Source organism: Triturus cristatus, chromosome 4_2 (genome assembly GCF_964204655.1).
Source record: "Triturus cristatus chromosome 4_2, aTriCri1.1, whole genome shotgun sequence".
NCBI classification, from domain to species: Eukaryota; Metazoa; Chordata; class Amphibia; order Caudata; family Salamandridae; genus Triturus; species Triturus cristatus.
In genome coordinates, this window is record NC_140586.1 from 402,112,597 (window position 1) to 402,134,384 (window position 21,788).

The 21,788-nt window shown below is 45.5% G+C and overlaps 1 protein-coding gene across 2 annotated transcripts in view; it reads right to left on the bottom strand.

The window, feature by feature from the left end:
• DPYD (dihydropyrimidine dehydrogenase) overlaps window positions 1-21,788 on the bottom strand; it is a 3,539,101-nt gene that overhangs the window by 2,425,688 nt on the left and 1,091,625 nt on the right. For both annotated transcript variants that reach the window (XM_085601856.1, XM_085601855.1), the window contains exon 5: window positions 20,343-20,504. In XM_085601856.1, coding sequence (XP_085457982.1) covers window positions 20,343-20,504 — 162 coding nt within the window. The remainder of the gene's footprint in view (window positions 1-20,342; window positions 20,505-21,788) is intronic.

A 21,788-nucleotide genomic window follows, 5' to 3' on the forward strand; every position in this document is an offset into this window, starting at 1 on the left:
CACCAATTGTAACACTAAGAATGTTATTTACGCAATAGTCTGCCCCTGTAACAAGATCTATATAGGCCAGACCACCCAGAGAGTGAAATGCAGGATATTGCAACACTGCAGCAGGATTAGATGTAATACACCTGGTGCACCCATGGTTGACCACTTCAATACATGTAACCATTCCCCTGAATCGCTTAGATGGCTGGTAATTGAAGCCATAACACTGGGTGTTAGGGGTGGGGACCTCACTTCAATCCTTAACATCAGGGAGTGTAAGTGGATGGACCGTTTTGACTCTGTCACATGTGGCCTGAATGAACTTGACGCAACTTTTACCCAAATATCTTTATTGAATAATGGTTAAACATCTAAGCCAGCATGGGACACACCCTTGCAAACTGTCTAGTATAAATCTTGGTGAACCGCACTACATTGGTTATCTGCAGTGTTTATATGAATACACCTCCGCTGTGGTGCCGTTTAGTGATACCATTCACCTGTGTTATTCCGTATGCTTTTTTAGCGGCAACCAACGGATATATCTGTCATGTCAATTGTTGTGGTTATTTTCCGTATCATCTACTATCGTTTAAATTAATGTATTGCTTTTTAATACTGTGATCATGGATCAAGAACCAGCAAATGGTCCCTGCTTTACACATCTTCTTAGTTAACATCACACACCCCTTATCCTCCACCAATCAGGACGCGTCTGATGGATATATATTTGATCAGGTGACGCGTCCCAGGGCTAGCTGTCAGACCGACTCTCGCGGCCCTCGAGGTATGTTATCGCTTGCAGCTGCGGCGGTTTCGCTTCTCTCCGTCTCTCTTCCAGACCCTTGGCCGGGTTCGCACGCGAGCACGTGACCTGACACACCCCCGAGCCTTCCAATCAGGGCGCGACCTACTGGCTGTGCGCGCGATTGGTTTTTATTTGTTCAGTCCTGTGACGACACCCAGGGTTAGCTGTCAGTTTCCACGGCGCGGCCCTCGAGGTATGTTGCAGCCTTAGTACTCAGTGGTCCTTTCCCTCAATGGTATACTATAAGTGAGTTTTGCCACTTTTTCAATGTATATGGGATTTCCTACACTTTTGTGCACCCCGCTATAATTTGTAGACGTACCTTGTATGCGCTGGTACCTAATTTTGTAATTTTCCCGCGCATTATCCTTAGGGCTAGCAACCTTATATGCGCTTTGTTTAACAACGGTTTTCGAGTGTGGGAGAACATTAACGCCATCTCCTCCCCTTTCTTTCCAGCCCTTAACACTATTGGATGAGTGTTCATGCTGATACATTCAGCCTTCCTTTGTCTCGTTTTTCGAACATTGGAATACTACACCTTGGGTGAGTATTTCTGGTTACTCAGGTTTTATTGACACCCGTTTTTTAAGTATGGTTTTAGTATTCCTCGTCTTTTTTCCTTCCTCCTAGGAGCACTGACTGGCCCCTTCCCAATTTTTCCAGCGTGATTATTCCTGCTGTTGCTGGTAATTATTGTTACAATTGTTCTCTCCTAACTATAATGGGCCTTAATAGACACACCTCATGGTTCTTTATTTTTGACCTTTGCCCCCAGGTGTAAGCCCTTCCCCCGGTCCTGATGAAGACCCCAACCCCAAGCAAACCAATTTGCTGGCTCTAACAGGGGTCGAAACGTCGACTTTTTCATTTCTTCAATCAACACAGGAGATTGTCAGTGAATGTAAAACTGCTGTCTTAAATCTGTGTTATCTAATTTAAGTTTTGTGGCCATTTATTTGGCAGGTCAGGTTCTTCAATTGAATTGTGGATGTTCTTAAATCCTTCACAACCTCCCTCCCTCACTACGCCCTGCACTAATCCCAAAAATCCTGCACTTATCACGTACCTTACACCAAGATACTTTTGAAAATGCTGATACTGTGATGCTTTTTGTGCTGTGTTTAATTACTGATCCTTGTTTGGACTGAGAAAATGGATATTAAATGATGTGCATACATGCAAGCAACAGGTGTTGTCGTAAAATTTGTTCGGTCTTGATGGTCTAGCTGTTATCTGGCTGTGATGTCTGTGATTGCTTAACCACGCAACCTAACGTTTTGCACTTGTAAGTAGTACATTTAAGTGCAGGAGCAAAAGATTGTAGGACAGCTCACAATATCCTGCCAGACTGTGGGCTTTGCTCCAGCATGGGAACCCTTGAACAGTTCTTGAGTCAAGGACAGTTATGATGCTCATGGCCATCCCAGGCACTATCAAAACTGAGGGAGGTTATATTGAACGGAATGCCCTAAATTGTGTGCTCAGGATGGCTCCAGGCCTTCCTGGCACTGAGGCAGGGTGTCCCTCTGGTGTGAGCACCAGAGGGATTTCTTGGTACCTTTTTTAGCCACAGGAGTTGGGGAAGAGCGTCCCCAGCAAACAAGACAGTTTTCTTTAAAATGACGATCAGCACTCATGGTGCACTGACATAATTACAGATAAAATAAAAGTAAAATGAGCAGATCGACTCATTTCACTTCCACTGCATTGTTGATCGGGGGATATCTCTGACCGACAGGAGTGATATAATTGGAAAGGGCAGAATCTCCCCTTTCCAATGGTACCTTTTCCCAGTGGATCCCTGCTTGGGGATCTCCGCAGGATGTTGATCCCTAAGCAGGAATCTGAATACACCCACTAGATCACCATGGACTATATTTTGAGGGGGGTATCTGCCGCCTTGCAATGATCTAGTGCTCCCCCAGACCCAAAAAATCTTTCTGCCCACTCCCCCAGGGCAGATTCGAGTTTTGTACCTCCAATCTGCCCCCCCGGGTAGGGGCAGAAAGTCTACTAGACACCAGGGATTCTTTTGTGCTAAATGGTGGGTGCAGCCACCCTGACCAACGTGTCTAGCCCAAACCCGCTAAATAAAGGCCAGCAGTCTTTCTGCACCCCCTTGGGGGCAGGTAGGAGGCATTTTACTATCAGGTATTCCCACCAGGTATTTTATTTTGGGGGGAGAGGCCTCCATGGCAATTGACTAATGCTCCCCTCACCCCATGATAGACCCAAATGCTACTAGCAAAGCACTGCAGTTTCCCCATCGTTAAATAAGGACCTGAGAATTGTGTAGACATGGAATTTGTTGATTTTTGGAAGATGTTCCACAACTGAAAAAAATCTTAATGAGGCTGTCTATCTTTAATAAAGCTAATCAGTGAATGCGATGTTGATGTTGGTGGAGTAAGGGAAGAACTTGTTGAATAATTAATTCTTATCAGCTGTAACTGAAACTACAACCTGATACGTCACTAAACAAGACTAGACTGTTCAATGTTGCCTCCGGAATCATTCTGGATTTTACTTTGCAGTGGACTATTTCCTGATTCCTAATTGTCTAAACCAGAAATTGTAATACCATTCTAGACTTATTTACAGCAATGTCCAGCCATCTCATTCTTAAATGTGAAAGATGCTGGCTTCTTTGAATTTATAAATAGAGAGGTTGCTCCTGTGGTAGGGGACTTGTGGGGGGAGAGATGTAGCCTAACAGCTAGAGCTCAAGGCTTTAGAACTGAGGAAACAGGTTTGAATCCCTGAATCAGCTCAAGTGCCAGTATATCTCGGCAAATCCCTTAATTTCCCCATGCCTAAAAAGTTTTATGGTGAGTGTCTCATATAAAGTGCTGTAAAGCCCTTGGGCTAGCTCCGACCTATGTAAAACTGCCCAAAAAAGTAAAACTAAAAAACTAAAAATGATTGTGAAACTTTGTATGAGTTGCTCTGGTTTAAATGTGATGTTTTTATGAATGAAAAGAAATTTTAACATTTTCAAAGATATTTGAGCACTCAAGAAACACAAATATGGCATTTGAGTAAATGCTCATTTTGTATTCGCAAAACAAGAATTTAAACTTGCAAGCATAGGTATTCACTTGTAGTATTCCACCAGTATCAAGTAATATTGTGTCCAACTTGTTGGAGAATGTGGCCCAATGTGAAGAATATAATATTTTTGACCTACAGAAGTGTCTGTACCATGGCGCTATTAGTCCAGAATTAATTAATCTAGCTTCATGGTTCATTTATATTCCCCAATTTCTTCTCCTATTCCCCAATCTAAAGCTTATTATTTAACATGCCGAATATTGCTGGATTGTTGTTTTCCCTTCTTGCCTCTTGGCTATTTAGCCTGCAACTAAATTGTATAGGTTTATATTATGCACTTAAAAACATAAGCCACACTGGTGGTTGTATGTGGTTGTAAGAGAGGCATTGATTTGTTGTCTACATTTAGTAGCTGTAGCAAAGAAATAGCAAAAAGGCAAACAAAAGGCTAGAAAATGAAACATTAGCCTCAAAAGAGCGGCTTCTCTGGTATTCTTTTTTATACTAAATAGTCTATGCTAAACATGCACATAAAATTCTACTGTAAACTGCATTTTGAACCGTTTATCATATTCCTCTGTGTTATTATCAATCATTGTGCCAACACGGAACTACCCTAAATAGATTTAGAATGATTCTGAAGAAATATGGAAAATGTTTTGAAAAATCTATTAAGCCATAATTCTTCACTGTTAATAGTGACATTATAAATAAGAGGACACACACATTAAACAGTAATGTGCACTCTATTGGACGCATATTATTTTCAAACAGTAAGATTTACCATATCTATATGTCATAGATGTGACAACGGTTTCCCGTACTGTAGGTTTTATAACGATCCAGTGCGTTTTATTTTTCCTTTTGGGCATAGGAAAACAGCAGCAAGCCCTGGCTGATGCAAGACTCATTGTATCCAAAAAAGGAGGGAGGGGGGGGACCAGGAGCAGGTTAGTGGTCCAGTGCCTATGCTCCGAAAAGTCAATTGGGTAATTACTGTAAGGCACTGTTCCAGGGTCGGTCTGATTGAAAATCAACCCAGACCGTACCTCAACAGAGAGAAAGTAAAGAGAAGGATCTATATGATAGAGGTCTAGGGTGGGGTACTTAGGAAGGGGGGAGACAGCATGAGTGTCTCATGTTGCCCTCACACATCCCGAGGGATGTCATGCTTCATCATCGGGCGGTGCTCCTCGTCGGGCCGGCGGTGCAATGCCCTACGGGTCCCCCGAAGGGTCTCTTTAGCGGAGATCTTTTAAGAGCGCTGCCGTTTGGTGCATGCGGGTATGTGGAGGGGAAGTACCAAGGTCAGTGGTGCTAGTGGTGTGTGCAGGAATAAAAATACCTAAGGGTTACCAGGGAAGCTAGTTTAATAAGAAGGTACCCTTGGTACATTAAAATACGTGGCAAAAGTGTTACTAATTAAAACGTGATGTGTTTAGTAGTAACTAAAGGTACAGGTCAAATGGTCGACATGTTTCGCGCCTAGTGGTGGTCAAAATGATCCGGGGCGCTTCATCAGGACCAGTAGAGGTGAATAGTGTGGGGAGAGGTGCCCAGACTATGTGTAGTGGCGGGGGGTAAAATATCGCCCTCCCACTCGGCAATAAAAGGGGGGGGGTTTAGTGTCTCCTAAACAGGTGGTGTCTGCAGGGAGAGGTATGTTATGCCCCCTTTGAATTAGACCTAGATCAAAGGGAAGATAAAAGAAGGAGAAATGCAGAAGTTAAAAACATATGCGGACTGGCCTTGTCGGTCCGCATAAGTACATAGTGATCCTGAGAGATCACACTTTTACAATGAGACAGTCATAATGTCGTGCACCCTGAAGCCCAGGCTATTCTCAGATTTCTATAGGAGCGAGGAGGCGTGGGTGTGGTCCCATGCCAGTCAAGATGTGGTTGGTCCCGGGCCCCGGTGGCGGTCACAGAACCCAGCTAGAGGTTTGATAGGTAAACTGCTGTACCCCGCGGGGCCCAGACACCTCCAACCTGGCTGTGCAACGGGCTCACCCGGCGTGTCATCCACTGGGAGAGTCAAGTAGACACGTGTGTTGTATGTCCAACTCGAATCGTAGTTACAACACAGAAAGGTGCATTTAGAGTAATCTTACCTAAAGTAGGAGCTGGAGTTGCTCCTTGAGTTTAAAAAGCGGCGTAGGAGGCCCACACCATCTAGGGCTGTAAGTTGGAAAGAAAGCATAACAGTAGGAAATACCCAAAGGGTAAAAAGAACAAAAGTGAGGCGTTAGATTTAACTTACATCATAGCCGTTTGTAGAGCAGGAGATTTTGCTTACGTAGTGATCTGGGTAGCCTCGAATCATACTCACGGGTTGCTCAGGTGACGGCACTGGAAACCTGCCCGGTCCTGACGCCTGCTCGAAGGTGAATGTTGTTTGCCTTCCCCATTGTATTTAAAGACTGAGCCCCGTGATTGAAGGAGGTACCTGTTTCCGGTTCTGACGGCACGGAAGGCCGGAGCTGCGCATGCGCGGTGAACTAAGATGTTTCCAGTGTTCTCTTGAGCATGCGTGAGGAGGTGCTTTTGGCGCATGCGTGGTGTGTGTTAGTTACTAGCGCATGCGGGCCTTGTTTACAAAATGTAAAGCCAGGAGCCAAAGACCAGATCACAAAAAAGTGGTAAAACATGGGTGTGACATTGTCTGCCCATCCTGTAAGATTGCCCGGGTCGAGGAGGTGATGGTATGTGGGCGGGGGCATATGTGAACTTGCTCACGGGTGAAAAAGGTGTGAAAGTTCACATCCGTTGCAGGCTAATGTTTTCAATTGAGCAGTGCACCTAAACGCTAATGTGACACACTAATTATTCAGTTATGTTGCTTCAGGCTGGTGTAGAGCGGTTTACACATAGTACATGCACACAACAGTGTCAATGTCAGAGCTCAGTCCATGGGATATCGTCATTAAGCCCCTGGGTGTCTGTGTGCAGACGGTGCACCCAGCGTTGTTCACGCCTAAAGAGCGACTCACTACTCCAGTTATTGTTGGATTCCAGAATGGTCCAAAGGATCGCTTCGCACGGGTGTCCTTTTTCCAGAAAGTGGTTTGTCAGTTTTGTGGCTGCGCGCGCTCGTCTGATGGTACTTTTGTGTTCGCTGATCCTAGTTTTGATGGGTCTGGTGGTCATGCCTACATAGTAAAGTTCGCAGGGACACGAGATCAAGTATACACAATTAGTGGTGTTACAATTCGTGTGCTTCCTTTGTTCCCACTTCAGCTCGCCAATTTCTAAGACTTTCGTGTGTCGTGTCGTGGTGCAAGCACTGCATGAGCCACATGGGTAGTGCCCCTTGACTGCTGGCAAATCCCAGAGAGTGTTCTCTATTCTCGCTGGTTTCTGGCGTGGCCGTGTATTGATCAGTTGGTCTCTCAAATTGCTGGTTCTTTTGAAGGCAAACCGAGGTGCTGGGATGTTAAGTGTATCACTATTGATGATTTTCCAGTTGCGGTTGATGATTTTTTTAATTTTGTTGGAGAGTGGGGTAAAGGTTGTGACGCAGGTGATCACGTTGTTGGTCTCGGGCTCTCTTGTTTCCAGGAGGCCCTCACGAGTGTTGTTTCTAGCCCGTTTTTTGGCTTGGTTAATTACTTTTACTGGATAGTGCCTCTTCGCCAGATTGTCAGATAGGGTGTAGGCTTGTCTCTCAAAATCCTGTAGTTTGCTGCAATTTCGCCTGATCCTGAGAAATTGGCCATAGGGTAGGTTCTCCCGTAGAGCTTTAGGGTGGTGGCTCTTAAAGCTCAGGAGGCTGTTGCAGTCAGTCTCTTTTTTGTACGTGCTGGTGTGAAGTATCCCATTTTCTAGTTGGATCAATAGGTCCAGGAAGGGGATTTTCTCGTCACTGGAAGTCATGGTGAAGCGTAAATGGGGGTCCAGATTGTTGATCCACTCAAAGAATTTTATTGTCTTAGATGCCTGTCCTCTCCATAGGATCAGCACATCGTCTATATACCGTTTCCAAGTGACCATATGTCGATGAAATGGGTTGGCGTCTGTGAAGATGTGGTTGGCCTCAAAGTGTGACATGTACAGTCCCGCCAAGCTCGGCGCAAAAGTGCTCCCCATGCTGGTCCCTTGTACCTGGTGGTAGATGGTGGTTTTGTACATAAAATAGTTGTTAGTGAGAGCAAGGGTAATGAGGGCCGAGATGAAGCTTGCCGGTGTCGAAGTTGGAAGTTCTGAGTTATGTAACAGACTGCTTACCACTTCGATGGTTGCTTCCTGCGGGATATTTGTATACAGTGCTTCCACATCCAATGTGAGCAGTAAGTTGATTTCCTCAGTGTTTTCATCATTGATGGTTTGGATGAGGTTGAGCACTCAACCTCATCCAAACCATCAATGATGAAAACACTGAGGAAATCAACTTACTGCTCACATTGGATGTGGAAGCACTGTATACAAATATCCCGCAGGAAGCAACCATCGAAGTGGTAAGCAGTCTGTTACATAACTCAGAACTTCCAACTTCGACACCGGCAAGCTTCATCTCGGCCCTCATTACCCTTGCTCTCACTAACAACTATTTTATGTACAAAACCACCATCTACCACCAGGTACAAGGGACCAGCATGGGGAGCACTTTTGCGCCGAGCTTGGCGGGACTGTACATGTCACACTTTGAGGCCAACCACATCTTCACAGACGCCAACCCATTTCATCGACATATGGTCACTTGGAAACGGTATATAGACGATGTGCTGATCCTATGGAGAGGACAGGCATCTAAGACAATAAAATTCTTTGAGTGGATCAACAATCTGGACCCCCATTTACGCTTCACCATGACTTCCAGTGACGAGAAAATCCCCTTCCTGGACCTATTGATCCAACTAGAAAATGGGATACTTCACACCAGCACGTACAAAAAAGAGACTGACTGCAACAGCCTCCTGAGCTTTAAGAGCCACCACCCTAAAGCTCTACGGGAGAACCTACCCTATGGCCAATTTCTCAGGATCAGGCGAAATTGCAGCAAACTACAGGATTTTGAGAGACAAGCCTACACCCTATCTGACAATCTGGCGAAGAGGCACTATCCAGTAAAAGTAATTAACCAAGCCAAAAAACGGGCTAGAAACAACACTCGTGAGGGCCTCCTGGAAACAAGAGAGCCCGAGACCAACAACGTGATCACCTGCGTCACAACCTTTACCCCACTCTCCAACAAAATTAAAAAAATCATCAACCGCAACTGGAAAATCATCAATAGTGATACACTTAACATCCCAGCACCTCGGTTTGCCTTCAAAAGAACCAGCAATTTGAGAGACCAACTGATCAATACACGGCCACGCCAGAAACCAGCGAGAATAGAGAACACTCTCTGGGATTTGCCAGCAGTCAAGGGGCACTACCCATGTGGCTCATGCAGTGCTTGCACCACGACACGACACACGAAAGTCTTAGAAATTGGCGAGCTGAAGTGGGAACAAAGGAAGCACACGAATTGTAACACCACAAATTGTGTATACTTGATCTCGTGTCCCTGCGAACTTTACTATGTAGGCATGACCACCAGACCCATCAAAACTAGGATCAGCGAACACAAAAGTACCATCAGACGAGCGCGCGCAGCCACAAAACTGACAAACCACTTTCTGGAAAAAGGACACCCGTGCGAAGCGATCCTTTGGACCATTCTGGAATCCAACAATAACTGGAGTAGTGAGTCGCTCTTTAGGCGTGAACAACGCTGGGTGCACCGTCTGCACACAGACACCCAGGGGCTTAATGACGATATCCCATGGACTGAGCTCTGACATTGACACTGTTGTGTGCATGTACTATGTGTAAACCGCTCTACACCAGCCTGAAGCAACATAACTGAATAATTAGTGTGTCACATTAGCGTTGAGGTGCACTGCTCAATTGAAAACATTAGCCTGCAACGGATGTGAACTTTCACACCTTTTTCACCCGTGAGCAAGTTCACATATGCCCCCGCCCACATACCATCACCTCCTCGACCCGGGCAATCTTACAGGATGGGCAGACAATGTCACACCCATGTTTTACCACTTTTTTGTGATCTGGTCTTTGGCTCCTGGCTTTACATTTTGTAAACAAGGCCCGCATGCGCTAGTAACTAACACACACCACGCATGCGCCAAAAGCACCTCCTCACGCATGCTCAAGAGAACACTGGAAACATCTTAGTTCACCGCGCATGCGCAGCTCCGGCCTTCCGTGCCGTCAGAACCGGAAACAGGTACCTCCTTCAATCACGGGGCTCAGTCTTTAAATACAATGGGGAAGGCAAACAACATTCACCTTCGAGCAGGCGTCAGGACCGGGCAGGTTTCCAGTGCCGTCACCTGAGCAACCCGTGAGTATGATTCGAGGCTACCCAGATCACTACGTAAGCAAAATCTCCTGCTCTACAAACGGCTATGATGTAAGTTAAATCTAACGCCTCACTTTTGTTCTTTTTACCCTTTGGGTATTTCCTACTGTTATGCTTTCTTTCCAACTTACAGCCCTAGATGGTGTGGGCCTCCTACGCCGCTTTTTAAACTCAAGGAGCAACTCCAGCTCCTACTTTAGGTAAGATTACTCTAAATGCACCTTTCTGTGTTGTAACTACGATTCGAGTTGGACATACAACACACGTGTCTACTTGACTCTCCCAGTGGATGACACGCCGGGTGAGCCCGTTGCACAGCCAGGTTGGAGGTGTCTGGGCCCCGCGGGGTACAGCAGTTTACCTATCAAACCTCTAGCTGGGTTCTGTGACCGCCACCGGGGCCCGGGACCAACCACATCTTGACTGGCATGGGACCACACCCACGCCTCCTCGCTCCTATAGAAATCTGAGAATAGCCTGGGCTTCAGGGTGCACGACATTATGACTGTCTCATTGTAAAAGTGTGATCTCTCAGGATCACTATGTACTTATGCGGACCGACAAGGCCAGTCCGCATATGTTTTTAACTTCTGCATTTCTCCTTCTTTTATCTTCCCTTTGATCTAGGTCTAATTCAAAGGGGGCATAACATACCTCTCCCTGCAGACACCACCTGTTTAGGAGACACTAAACCCCCCCCCTTTTATTGCCGAGTGGGAGGGCGATATTTTACCCCCCGCCACTACACATAGTCTGGGCACCTCTCCCCACACTATTCACCTCTACTGGTCCTGATGAAGCGCCCCGGATCATTTTGACCACCACTAGGCGCGAAACATGTCGACCATTTGACCTGTACCTTTAGTTACTACTAAACACATCACGTTTTAATTAGTAACACTTTTGCCACGTATTTTAATGTACCAAGGGTACCTTCTTATTAAACTAGCTTCCCTGGTAACCCTTAGGTATTTTTATTCCTGCACACACCACTAGCACCACTGACCTTGGTACTTCCCCTCCACATACCCGCATGCACCAAACGGCAGCGCTCTTAAAAGATCTCCGCTAAAGAGACCCTTCGGGGGACCCGTAGGGCATTGCACCGCCGGCCCGACGAGGAGCACCGCCCGATGATGAAGCATGACATCCCTCGGGATGTGTGAGGGCAACATGAGACACTCATGCTGTCTCCCCCCTTCCTAAGTACCCCACCCTAGACCTCTATCATATAGATCCTTCTCTTTACTTTCTCTCTGTTGAGGTACGGTCTGGGTTGATTTTCAATCAGACTGATGCAAGACTCAAACATTAGCTGAAATGTTTATCATCAAGCGCATAGTACATGCTACTAGCTGTAAACCTGGCCTTGCAGATGACCCGAATAGAAAATATGTTGAATTATGAACACCTACATTAATGCTAAAAAAAAAATGAAGAGAAGGGAAAGTTTTGATTTCACTATGGAACTTGCAGTTGTCCCTTTTGACCAGTTATATAGGTGAAAATATTCCATAGGCAATCATCCTGCATACACGAGGCATGTCTGCCTCGGTGTACGTTCCTCACACTGGGATTATGTATCTGAAAGGCTTCAGTGCATCACAGATTGAGACTAGCAACTCGCGTTAGTGGTTTTGACAGAGAACGTCGAACATTTAGTTCGATTTCATTACATAGCTCGAAAGTATCTTAGAGAGATCACCGGTCTGTAGGATGAACAACTCCCCCCTGGGTGGACTTTGGTTTTATGGTCTAATGCATTCTGAGTGTTTTAGTACTGTTTTACTTTCTTTGAACTAATTAGACAAACACACCTGAAATCAATGATTTGTAGGAGAAAAGTTCAGAACTGGGGTCAGTGATCATAATGACCTGGAGTGAGGTGGTCACTCTAATATGCCATTAAGGTTACCTATCTTTTTCAGCTTTGACGTTTGCATAACAGTGCTTGAGATACAATGTGCAGGCAGTTTGCCAGGTTGCATTGCAGGTGGGAGTAATTTACTCTGCATGTGCTGAGGAGTAGTAAGGTATTTTGAAAAATATGGGAAGTTTACACACTCGGCCATGTGCATTTGGATGATCTGAGTGCTAAAGCAAACGCAAAGTATAGATGCTGCTATCTCTAAATATACCACGTTCCCTTGACAGCAATATTCTGTCAATATAGGTGTGCCTTTTCATCTAAGAAGCTAGTGAGGTAAAAATAATAGTTTTAATGAGGCAGGCAACCAAATGTTTAGCCTGGGAGGCTTGACAGTGGTTCTGACGTGCAATTTAGAATGGAAGTACGTGATGGTTAAACAGACATGAAGGAAAAATCTATCAAACCCTTGGAGTGACTAAAATTCATCAAATACATTACCCTCTCTATAAGGCCTAATTCAGGGTCATTTTTGCACATGCACATATAGCTTTTGTGTACCAAGAGAATCATCAACCTGCAGATCAGACACAGGACAATGTATAAAGCACATAAATGATAGGTTTTACATTTTAATAATTCCACAACTTGAAAAGACACAGTGGCGTTTTTTGGGAAGAACTTGGTTCCAGGACTTCTCTGACAGAGGGCATTCTACCCACATGAACATAAAAGCAGGCTTTAAGGAATGTGTTTTTGATACTATCAGTGTGCAATGCTTGAATCTGAACTGGTGTATGCAAAAAAGGTGAGAGATGGAAGGCTTAAATTAATCTCTGCCACTGGTAATTACTCTCGGCCGCATCCCCATCTATTGCTATTTTGCACACCATTTCACCTCAGTTTGGGCCTAGCTATATGAAAGTTAGTCCAGACCTTGGCCCAATTAGAACAGTCCTGCCAGAACTGCCAAGTCAGCTTCTCCCTGAACCAGAACGCAAGCAACTCAGGACCAGTTTCGCCGTAGTTATGGGCTCATCAGCCAGGTACAGATTGGTTCCAGTGAAACAGAGTGCATGGGACCCATATCTGGGAAAACCAGTCCCACTTATTGTGAAAAACTAAAGTATGCAAAAAGTGAAGAATGGTATGCTTAAATTAATCCCAGCCACTGGTAACTAATCTGGGCAACATCCCAGTCCATTGTATTTTGCACACCATGTTACCTCGGTTTGGACCCAGCTATATGTAAATCTGTGTGGACTAGGGGTTGGCGGCAAACTCCACTTCGCAAGCAGAGTTTGCAGATTTTTTCCCATGTCGCGTTTCAACTGGAATGCGGAGTTCCAGAAAAACGTAGTGAACCACTGTATGGCAGAGTTTACCCCACATGCTAAGTAGGTGAGCAAGAAAATCAATTGCTAGGATGAGTCCTAGCGCAATTTCTCAACACGGGCGACCGCAGCAGGTCTCTACTGCGTTGAGAAATCTGACGCTTAAGTAGAAAATCTACTGAAGCGGCAGAAAGCAGTGCACCCTCTGGTGCAGTATGTGGTGCAGTTCATGCTGATTTTACAACACAGCACAAGCTCCCGGCACTAAAACTCAGCGCAACGCGCCAAAATTCTGTTGCTTCTGGAACCGTGCGGAATCTTGTGGGGTTTTTATGTAACTCCACCGAAATCCATGCATTAAATTCATTCGAGTTCAAATTCACATTTGTGGAACACTATCATACATTTTCACTTATAAACTCTATAATTGACAAACCTAAGTGTCACTTAGATGCACAACACTCTTTGGAGATATTGGTTTTCACCAGCAGATGTCATAAATAAACTTGTGTTAAGCTCTACCTTCAAACCTTGAATCCATTAAATCAGTAAGACTTTTTTTTTAGACTTTTTTTGCTCAATTTGGAGCCTTGTACTGCCATATTGTCTTTGGTCTATATTGTTCAATGCAAGTTCAGGAAATGGGCTAGTTTCCTGTTCCAAATCTAAAGATAGTTATTGATTCGATTTACCGAAAAAAAGTGGCATAGCTGGTGTGTCATGTGCTAGACTGGATAGAAAGAAATGGGACCAATGGTCACTGAACTGTAAATTACAGCAATTTTCAAGATTCAGCGGGATCCCCAGGCTTGTGGGTCCTGGTGCACTGCACCTGCTGCACCAATGGAAGCTAGATCCCTGCCGAAAATGTGTCTGCCTTGTATTTTATTAACATACTTTCAAATAATTTTAGATAATTTAATAACTGTACTGATTTTTATTAAGGGACTCTATCAAGATGGAATCTCACACTGGAATAGTTGGAATATACGATGCATTCATGTAATTTATTCCTAAGAATTATGCTTTGTTCTAAAGTCAATGCACACCTCAGCTAACTTAGTACATCATACTTCAGGTCGCCTGTCACTCATAAAATACAAAACAAAAAACAAAACACCTAATCATAAAAAAAGGCACACAAAAAAAGGCCTGACTGCCAAAAGAACAAGCATTTGCAATGCAATAGGTCTCGCATTAGTAAAAGTTTGAGCTTTTGGCGTTGCAAATAATAATGCAACACCAATAGCTCTAATTTTTAGTAATGCGAGGCCTATTGCCAACAGACAGCTACACAAAAATAACAATGAACACAAAAATCACTCTCAATAGAAAGCAACAAGCTCCAGACTCCAATGCCAAACAATTGCTTAACCTCAGGGTGACGGGGTGCCAGGTCGAACATTCGCAAAATGTTTCAGTTACTCTCTCCATCTCGACGGCAGGATACAGTATTGTTGCATAATAACAAAATAATTAATCATAAATAATTTGTAAAACGTGAAAACTTGTGCCGTGGTTGCGTTGAAAGGTGGGCCAGGCGTTCCTCCAGTGATTGCGGCCTTCAAATGCACAGGATGTCTTTTTAATTCAACTGCTGATTAATATATTTAAATTCAATTAAAGAAACGAAACAAAAAGCTGAATGCTGGCAGTACTGACCCAGCCTGAATCGCCCGGGGACGCGTGTAGGTTTCCAAGAAATTTTTGTTCCATTTACTGCTGCGCTGTGAAAGGCGTTAACGAAGGGGTTGTGTGGTGCCCGAGGCGGATTCTTAGATCTTAATCATAAAAGCCTTACGCACGCACACCCAGATTGACTTAGATAGAGTGGCACAGACATCCATGCCCATGCACTTTTAAAGAAATACACAAACCCGCACACTCAGCTAGAAGGGAATTCACACACAAAGGCGGCCAAAAAGATTACATTATGGACTTGGCCCATTTAGAGGTGCTGGCAATGGTAAAATCGACCGAAAATTATGTTTTTACTAAATGTAAATGCAGGTACGTAGCTTCAGATGGGCTGTTTGGGCGGGACACCCCCTTATGATTTCTCAGTCCGGTCATGCTGCGAGTTGCCATGCCAGGGTGCAAGGCGAGCGATCAATGGGCAGGTACCGTCGCCATGGCACCTCATTTACGAAGAGTCAAGAGAACAGTTAATGCAATTTACAACCAGCTCTGATAATATGAAAAGACAAGCGTGACCAAGGCGGACCGCATTGAAAGCGGACCACGCTGAAAATAAAGATACACAATACCATCACAAAACACATGCCAGCAGGGGGAGGAGAGGCTGTCAGGCCGGGGGCACCCACCTTCCTGCGCAGCCGCAGCTGGCCGGTAAGGATCGCCAGCAGGGTGGGGTCAGGCTCCTTCACACTCACGCACACATGCCAGCACGGGGTGTCAGGCCGATCACGTGCACATGCCAGCAGGGGGTGTCAGGCTTGTCCACACTCACTCACACATGCCAGCAGGGGGGGTGTCAGGCACGTTCCAACTCACTCACACATGCCAGCAGGGGGGTGCCAGGCTCGTTCACACTCACTCACTCACACATGCCAGCAGGGGTGTGCCAGGCTCGTTCACACTCACTCACACATGCCAGCAGGGGTGTGCCAGGCTCGTTCACACTCACACATGCCAGCAGGGGGTGTCCGGCCGATCACTCTCACATGCCAGGAGGGGGTGGGGAGGGTGTCTGCCGGGGGCACCCACCTTCCTGCGCAGCCTCAGCTGACCGGTAAGGATCGCCAGCAGGAGCATCTTGAGCAGCAGTGTGTTCTCCATCCTCGTGGCCGTGCGAGGGCTGCTCTCTGCCGAGGGTCACCGAGCAGTGCGTGGCTGCGCTGGGAAGAGGCACTAGATAGTCAAAGGGGGGAGGAAGGTGACTCAAAGGGCAGGGAGTAAGACAAAAGGGGGTCGAAGAGGAGGCAGGGAGAGGAGGGGAGAGAGCTGCGAGGGAGGAAGAGAGGGGGCCTCAACGGGCGGGAGAACCTGAGCGTGGGCTGAAACGCCGGAGGGAGGGAAAGTGAAAGCACGCAATGCGCGCGTTGAGGGATACGCATGCACTGGCTGAGGGCGGCTGGTGCGTGTGTGTTTGTTGGCGCAGGGGGCGTAGAACTCGGCGAAGCAGGCGCTGCAGGAGTTCAGCAGGTGAGAGCAGGCCGAGTCGGAGTACAAGATGACCAGCGGGTCTTCCCGGGAGTACATGCCAGCCCAGCGACTGCAAAATATTCGTTGTTGCTTTGAATTGCGCTTGCATTAGTGGTTTGCCTACCAGGCACTAGGACCGGGGGCTCATGCCGATATGTTTAGCTGCCCGGGGACTGCCCCAGGGTAGCCAGCGATGGGGGTGGCTGGCCCGCTTTGGATTACACTCGGGCAAGACTTCCCGCGAGTTCTCTCCTCGCTTCCCCCTTCAGCCAGACCGGGTTTCCTGACAGCCAGGATCACAGATCCTTTATCCTGTCCCTAGGGGGGGTGATAGCGCGATGGCCTAGGGGTGCAAGGCACACTACACGCGTTGTGTAGAGCAACACAACATAATGGCTAGAGCGTGGGACTTTGAAGCTGGGGAATCCAGTTCGAGTCTCGGCACCGACCCTCAAACATCCGGTGATTCTGGGCAAATCGCCTAGCTCCCAGCGCTAAAAAGGAATGGGCCCGCTTGTTTACGCTTGAATGAAGAAGGCAGTATAGGGCGCCCTGAGCACCAACCCTCCCGTTCGCTATTAGCGGATGTAGCGCGGCATGTAGTATGACGGAGCGCGCATAAGGCTCGAACCTGTTAATATGTACACATTAAAATGGCGCAAGGGGCGCGAGCACTGGAGTTCGAGGGCTAGGTAATTACAGCAGCATGTGGGTACCAAGGTACAGGTGGCGCAGGTCCATCGTACCTCTCTGGTGTGGTTCTTGTATCTTTACCGCTGCGCCATAGCCATAGTTCAGGAATTGAGAGGGGCCCGAGTCTTTATGAGCGCGTTCACAAAGAAACTACTGCCTCGAGCCTAATTAACACGGCACCAAGCACCAGCTGTACACGTTACATGCAAGCGCCAAAAGCCCTGCGGATGCCCAAATGCTGCGTTTTTAACGAGTGAATGTTCACGAAAGTGAAACTGCATGCTGACTTGCGAGGGAAGGGGGACAGGAGATGTGCACGCCGCGTGGTTGTAAGCGCGTACACCAACTCAAATCCGCCAAGAGCCTGCGCGTGCCCATCTCCTGTCCCACTTCCGAGGCAAGTCAGCAACAATAGATCTCGCTGGCGACAGCGCTTCGCGCTGCGTTCGCCAGGCGAGACCTAAAAACATGATGGATGACTATTGTGTACATTGTGTACCATAAATGGTGAATTTAAGTGTTTTGCTGATTTTGCCTAGAAACAGAACCAAGTTTCTGTGTTTTTTTGTAGTGAATTTAGAAATTAATTGGAAATCCATGTGGCATACCGTTTTCCACCGTGAACAGTGGAGTTTGGCTCCAGGGTATGGTCTGCAGCTTGGCTCTCCATTCAACATGCTGCTGACAACTAACCCCCATGGCACAAAGACTTTGGCTATGCACAGTAGTCAACCCTCGCTTCCCACAGCCTTGGCCCATTGAGGTTGGCCTTTCACCAGGCCCGCTCTTTATTTATTTTTAGCAATTTTCTACCAGGATTTGCAGATTCAAGGTCTTGGTTACCAAACCCAGTGCATCCATCCTACTGCCTAGGTACGGCAAACCCAGGGCACGATTCTCTGACCCATGCTTGTTACTTCATGTTAAGTTATGTCTATTTGTCAGTTCTCATATCACCCAGTGTGGTATCGGGGCATCTGCAAGAGGTAGGGTATCCAGGTGCCTGCGAAGCTTCATCTTGCACAGCTACATGGTTCCAAAGCAATGATCGTAAGCCTATGAATTTTGAGGCATGGGTTAGCAAAGTTGTCCCTGGGTTTACAGCACATGAAGCCTGTGCTTTTCACAGATCCTATTTTATATTCAGAAAACTTTAGCACATGAATTTGCACCCAGAGCCTGTGACAGCAAGACATGAACCACAGATCCTGGGCCCTATTTTAGATATCAACCTACGGCAAATCTTGAAAAGTATCCAAGGACACAAAAACCTTTTATGTTCTTATTTTTAATTAAACCATTAAGGTCCACATTGTGGGTAACCCCAGTAAGGCCTGGGCATTAAGGTGGGCTCACCTAGCCCCATTATTTGTGCTTTAATATCTATTTCAAGATGAGTGGACTGTGTCCTAAAATGGCACCCGCAAGATAACATTTGTCTTGTAGCCAGTCAATCCGAGCACTTAGATCTGTGATTCCAACTTTGCATATATCTTTTATACCCATGCACAGATTTGCAACAAATTTAGCAATAATTTACCATAGTTAGATACAATCCACCAAGCCAATTATTATGCAGGAGAATAAAAGAGGAGATCCAAAAGGTGTTTTCTTATTTTAGATCCCATGGGAAATCTTTCGCCTGCACCCAAAGCCAAAGTGACTTAACAGATTTACACCAAACCTGGCATTAAAGCATAATTTTACTCAGAAAAATAGCTTTTTCGGACTTGCTGAAAATATGCTCAGTAGATTTTGAGATATTGGTGTTATAAAATGTGTTGGGCATTATGGGGAGAAGGTTATTTTGAAACGTGGCCATTTAAGGCCACACAGAGTCGAAGGACAGAAATGGGGACACTTTATTTAAAAAGGGACTCCTAAGGGGGGATGAGGAAGTCTTTTTTCCCCAATGTCCAGTTTGAGGAACCAAAGTCCGATCTGCAGAACAAAATATTTTGATTGGCTGGCCAGAAGATACAATCATTTCTTACAAATAACATTTCAGGAGATGGAGCATGGTCTCTGTATCCCACACATAAAAGAGGCTCGAGAAGGGGGCAGGGTGACCACCATGACTCCAAGGGCTTAGAGGAGGAGCGATCTAAAGAGACCTTCATATTTTACAAATAACAGAAATTCACTGCTGTATCAGGTTCCGCCACCTGTGTTCTGTTTACCTGTTCCTGAAATACCTAAAATAGCACTGGAGTCTGCAGTTTCTGAAACAGGACAGTAATGCCGGTCACCATTTTAGGAATTTCAGGAGGGCACACCTCAACCACTCCCCGAAGACCTGAGGCACCAAAATGAGGACTGTGGTCTTGTTTCAGGGACTTTGACATTTTCAGGTGTTCAGTCTGCAGACTCAGAAGATAGTCCGCGAACCCTCCAGTGCTTCACTAAAGGCCAGGCCCTGTGGACAACCATAACAGTACACAACCGTGTAAGCAGTGACCAATGGCCGCCCATGAAGGGTTTTCAGCCTTCCTGCCAGGTGATCCTTGCAGCAAAAGGCCCTGCTCAGTGCCAAATGAGTACACTGAAAGAGAATGAAGAAAAAACATTGAGCTAAGTGGATATTAGGAACTTGCAGTGGGTTTGTGCAGGGCCCGGCCAAATGGTAGGCTCTGCAAACAGAGTGTGCAGCGACTGACGGTCGCCTATGGAGGTTTTGGACAAAGGGGCTGGCTGAAGGCCAGGCCCTGGAAACAACACCTGCTGCACAATGTCAATCAATCAATAATTTCCACTATTTACGCAATAATATATAAAAAAGGAAATACAACCTTATAAGAAAAGCAAGCAAATGACATGTTATGTGTTCCTATGCAACAGTGGAAACATTTTTTTTGTAGAGCATACATCCCCTGCTTCTTAAAACTGTGTACTAACATAAAAAACACATAAGAATAAATCATGCAACTAAACCCTGTTTGTAAGCATCATTGATTACAAATGATCATGGAAGGAACCCGAATATTACATTTCACACAATGCAGTAATTTAAATGTACTTTTACAGATGAGAGGACTGAATGCTCAAAACTGAGGATGTCACGTACCTCCGTTGCAAACTGCTGCAATCCACCGATATTAATGGGTCCTTCCTCCGATGCATATAAATTGCATCCGCCCACACACAGGTCCGAGGTGGGGCACACCATTCCACAAGTCAGGCCAAGGGGATTGTCAGAGAAAATGGTTTTAGCAGCGCCATAGTAGTTCTGTATTCAGATGAAACAAACAGAATGCATGCCATTCTAAAGTCAAATGAGGATAACAATGATTGGCAAGTATTTAGGAGACAGTGCTGTAATTGGTTATTAAACTTTAGATTATTCCTAAATGCGAGTCTGAGTAGAAACTTCGCCAATTACTTCTCCTTTACTGAGATAAACAATTCCCAAATTTGTCCAGCCCAAAACGGTCTTCTTTTTAGGTTACATTCATTTTTAGTTTACCTTCATATCAGAAAATAAAACCACAAGGTTGCAAAAAATGAAGTAAACACACTTAGCGACCAGTGTAATAGCCTTTATGATATGGACCGGTATGTTTGTTTAATCATGACACTTCAATATTACTGAACAGTTAAATGGGATGTCAATTCATCTTTTGCCTCCAGTGAAAAGCTACCGAAAATACTACATTTTCAGCCTTTTGCAAAAACGTATTACATTCACTATAACCTGAATCTGGTGGAAATGCACATTCTAGGATTGAAAGAAGAGAACAAAAATAATCTACTATCACTGAAGGAACATTTCCATTTAGAAACTGATATGTGATTGTGTAACCAATGCGTTGACCGAATTAGCTGCCGCTTCAGGTAGAGGGGCGTTTGGTAGAGCTTTTTACTTCTAGCTCAATGTTGAATATAAAACTTTGGAAGCCCACGCGTTATTCAGAGACAGTGAAATACGCACTGGTAGTGGGCACCAGAAAACGCGGAGGATGAAGCTATAGCCTAGTACTACCATTACTCACAAGATATGTATTTGTAAAGGTGCGTTCACCACTTGGGGAATCTTGGCGCTGAATAACAGGTGTGTTTTTGTGACCCCGCTTGATGGTGCTCTTTATATTGACCTCAGAATCATGAAAGGCTGAGCGGACCCTACTGGATCTGAGCATGAGGAAAAACACAGATTCCTGCAGCGGATGAATGAGTCCACTGAGCCCCTCTGGCCTGGATCGAGTGAATATGGGTTGTCGGAGGCCATCAATGGCAGACGCGCTCCCTTCTTGCTTCAGAAACATTTGCAGGTTGATGCAGTTAAGCAAAGAATAAAACACTTTGAGAAGGGGGTACATTATGGACAAAGGGGAGTCAGTGCAAGATTCTTCTTAAAGATATGTAAATCTAAGGCTTTCTACGTAATGGTTACTGCGGTTTTTGATTATGCCTTGTCAATTTATTATATATCTATATATATATCCATTGAATATATATATATATATATATATATATATATTCAATGGTGAAACCACAAGTTAAAGGGGTGTTA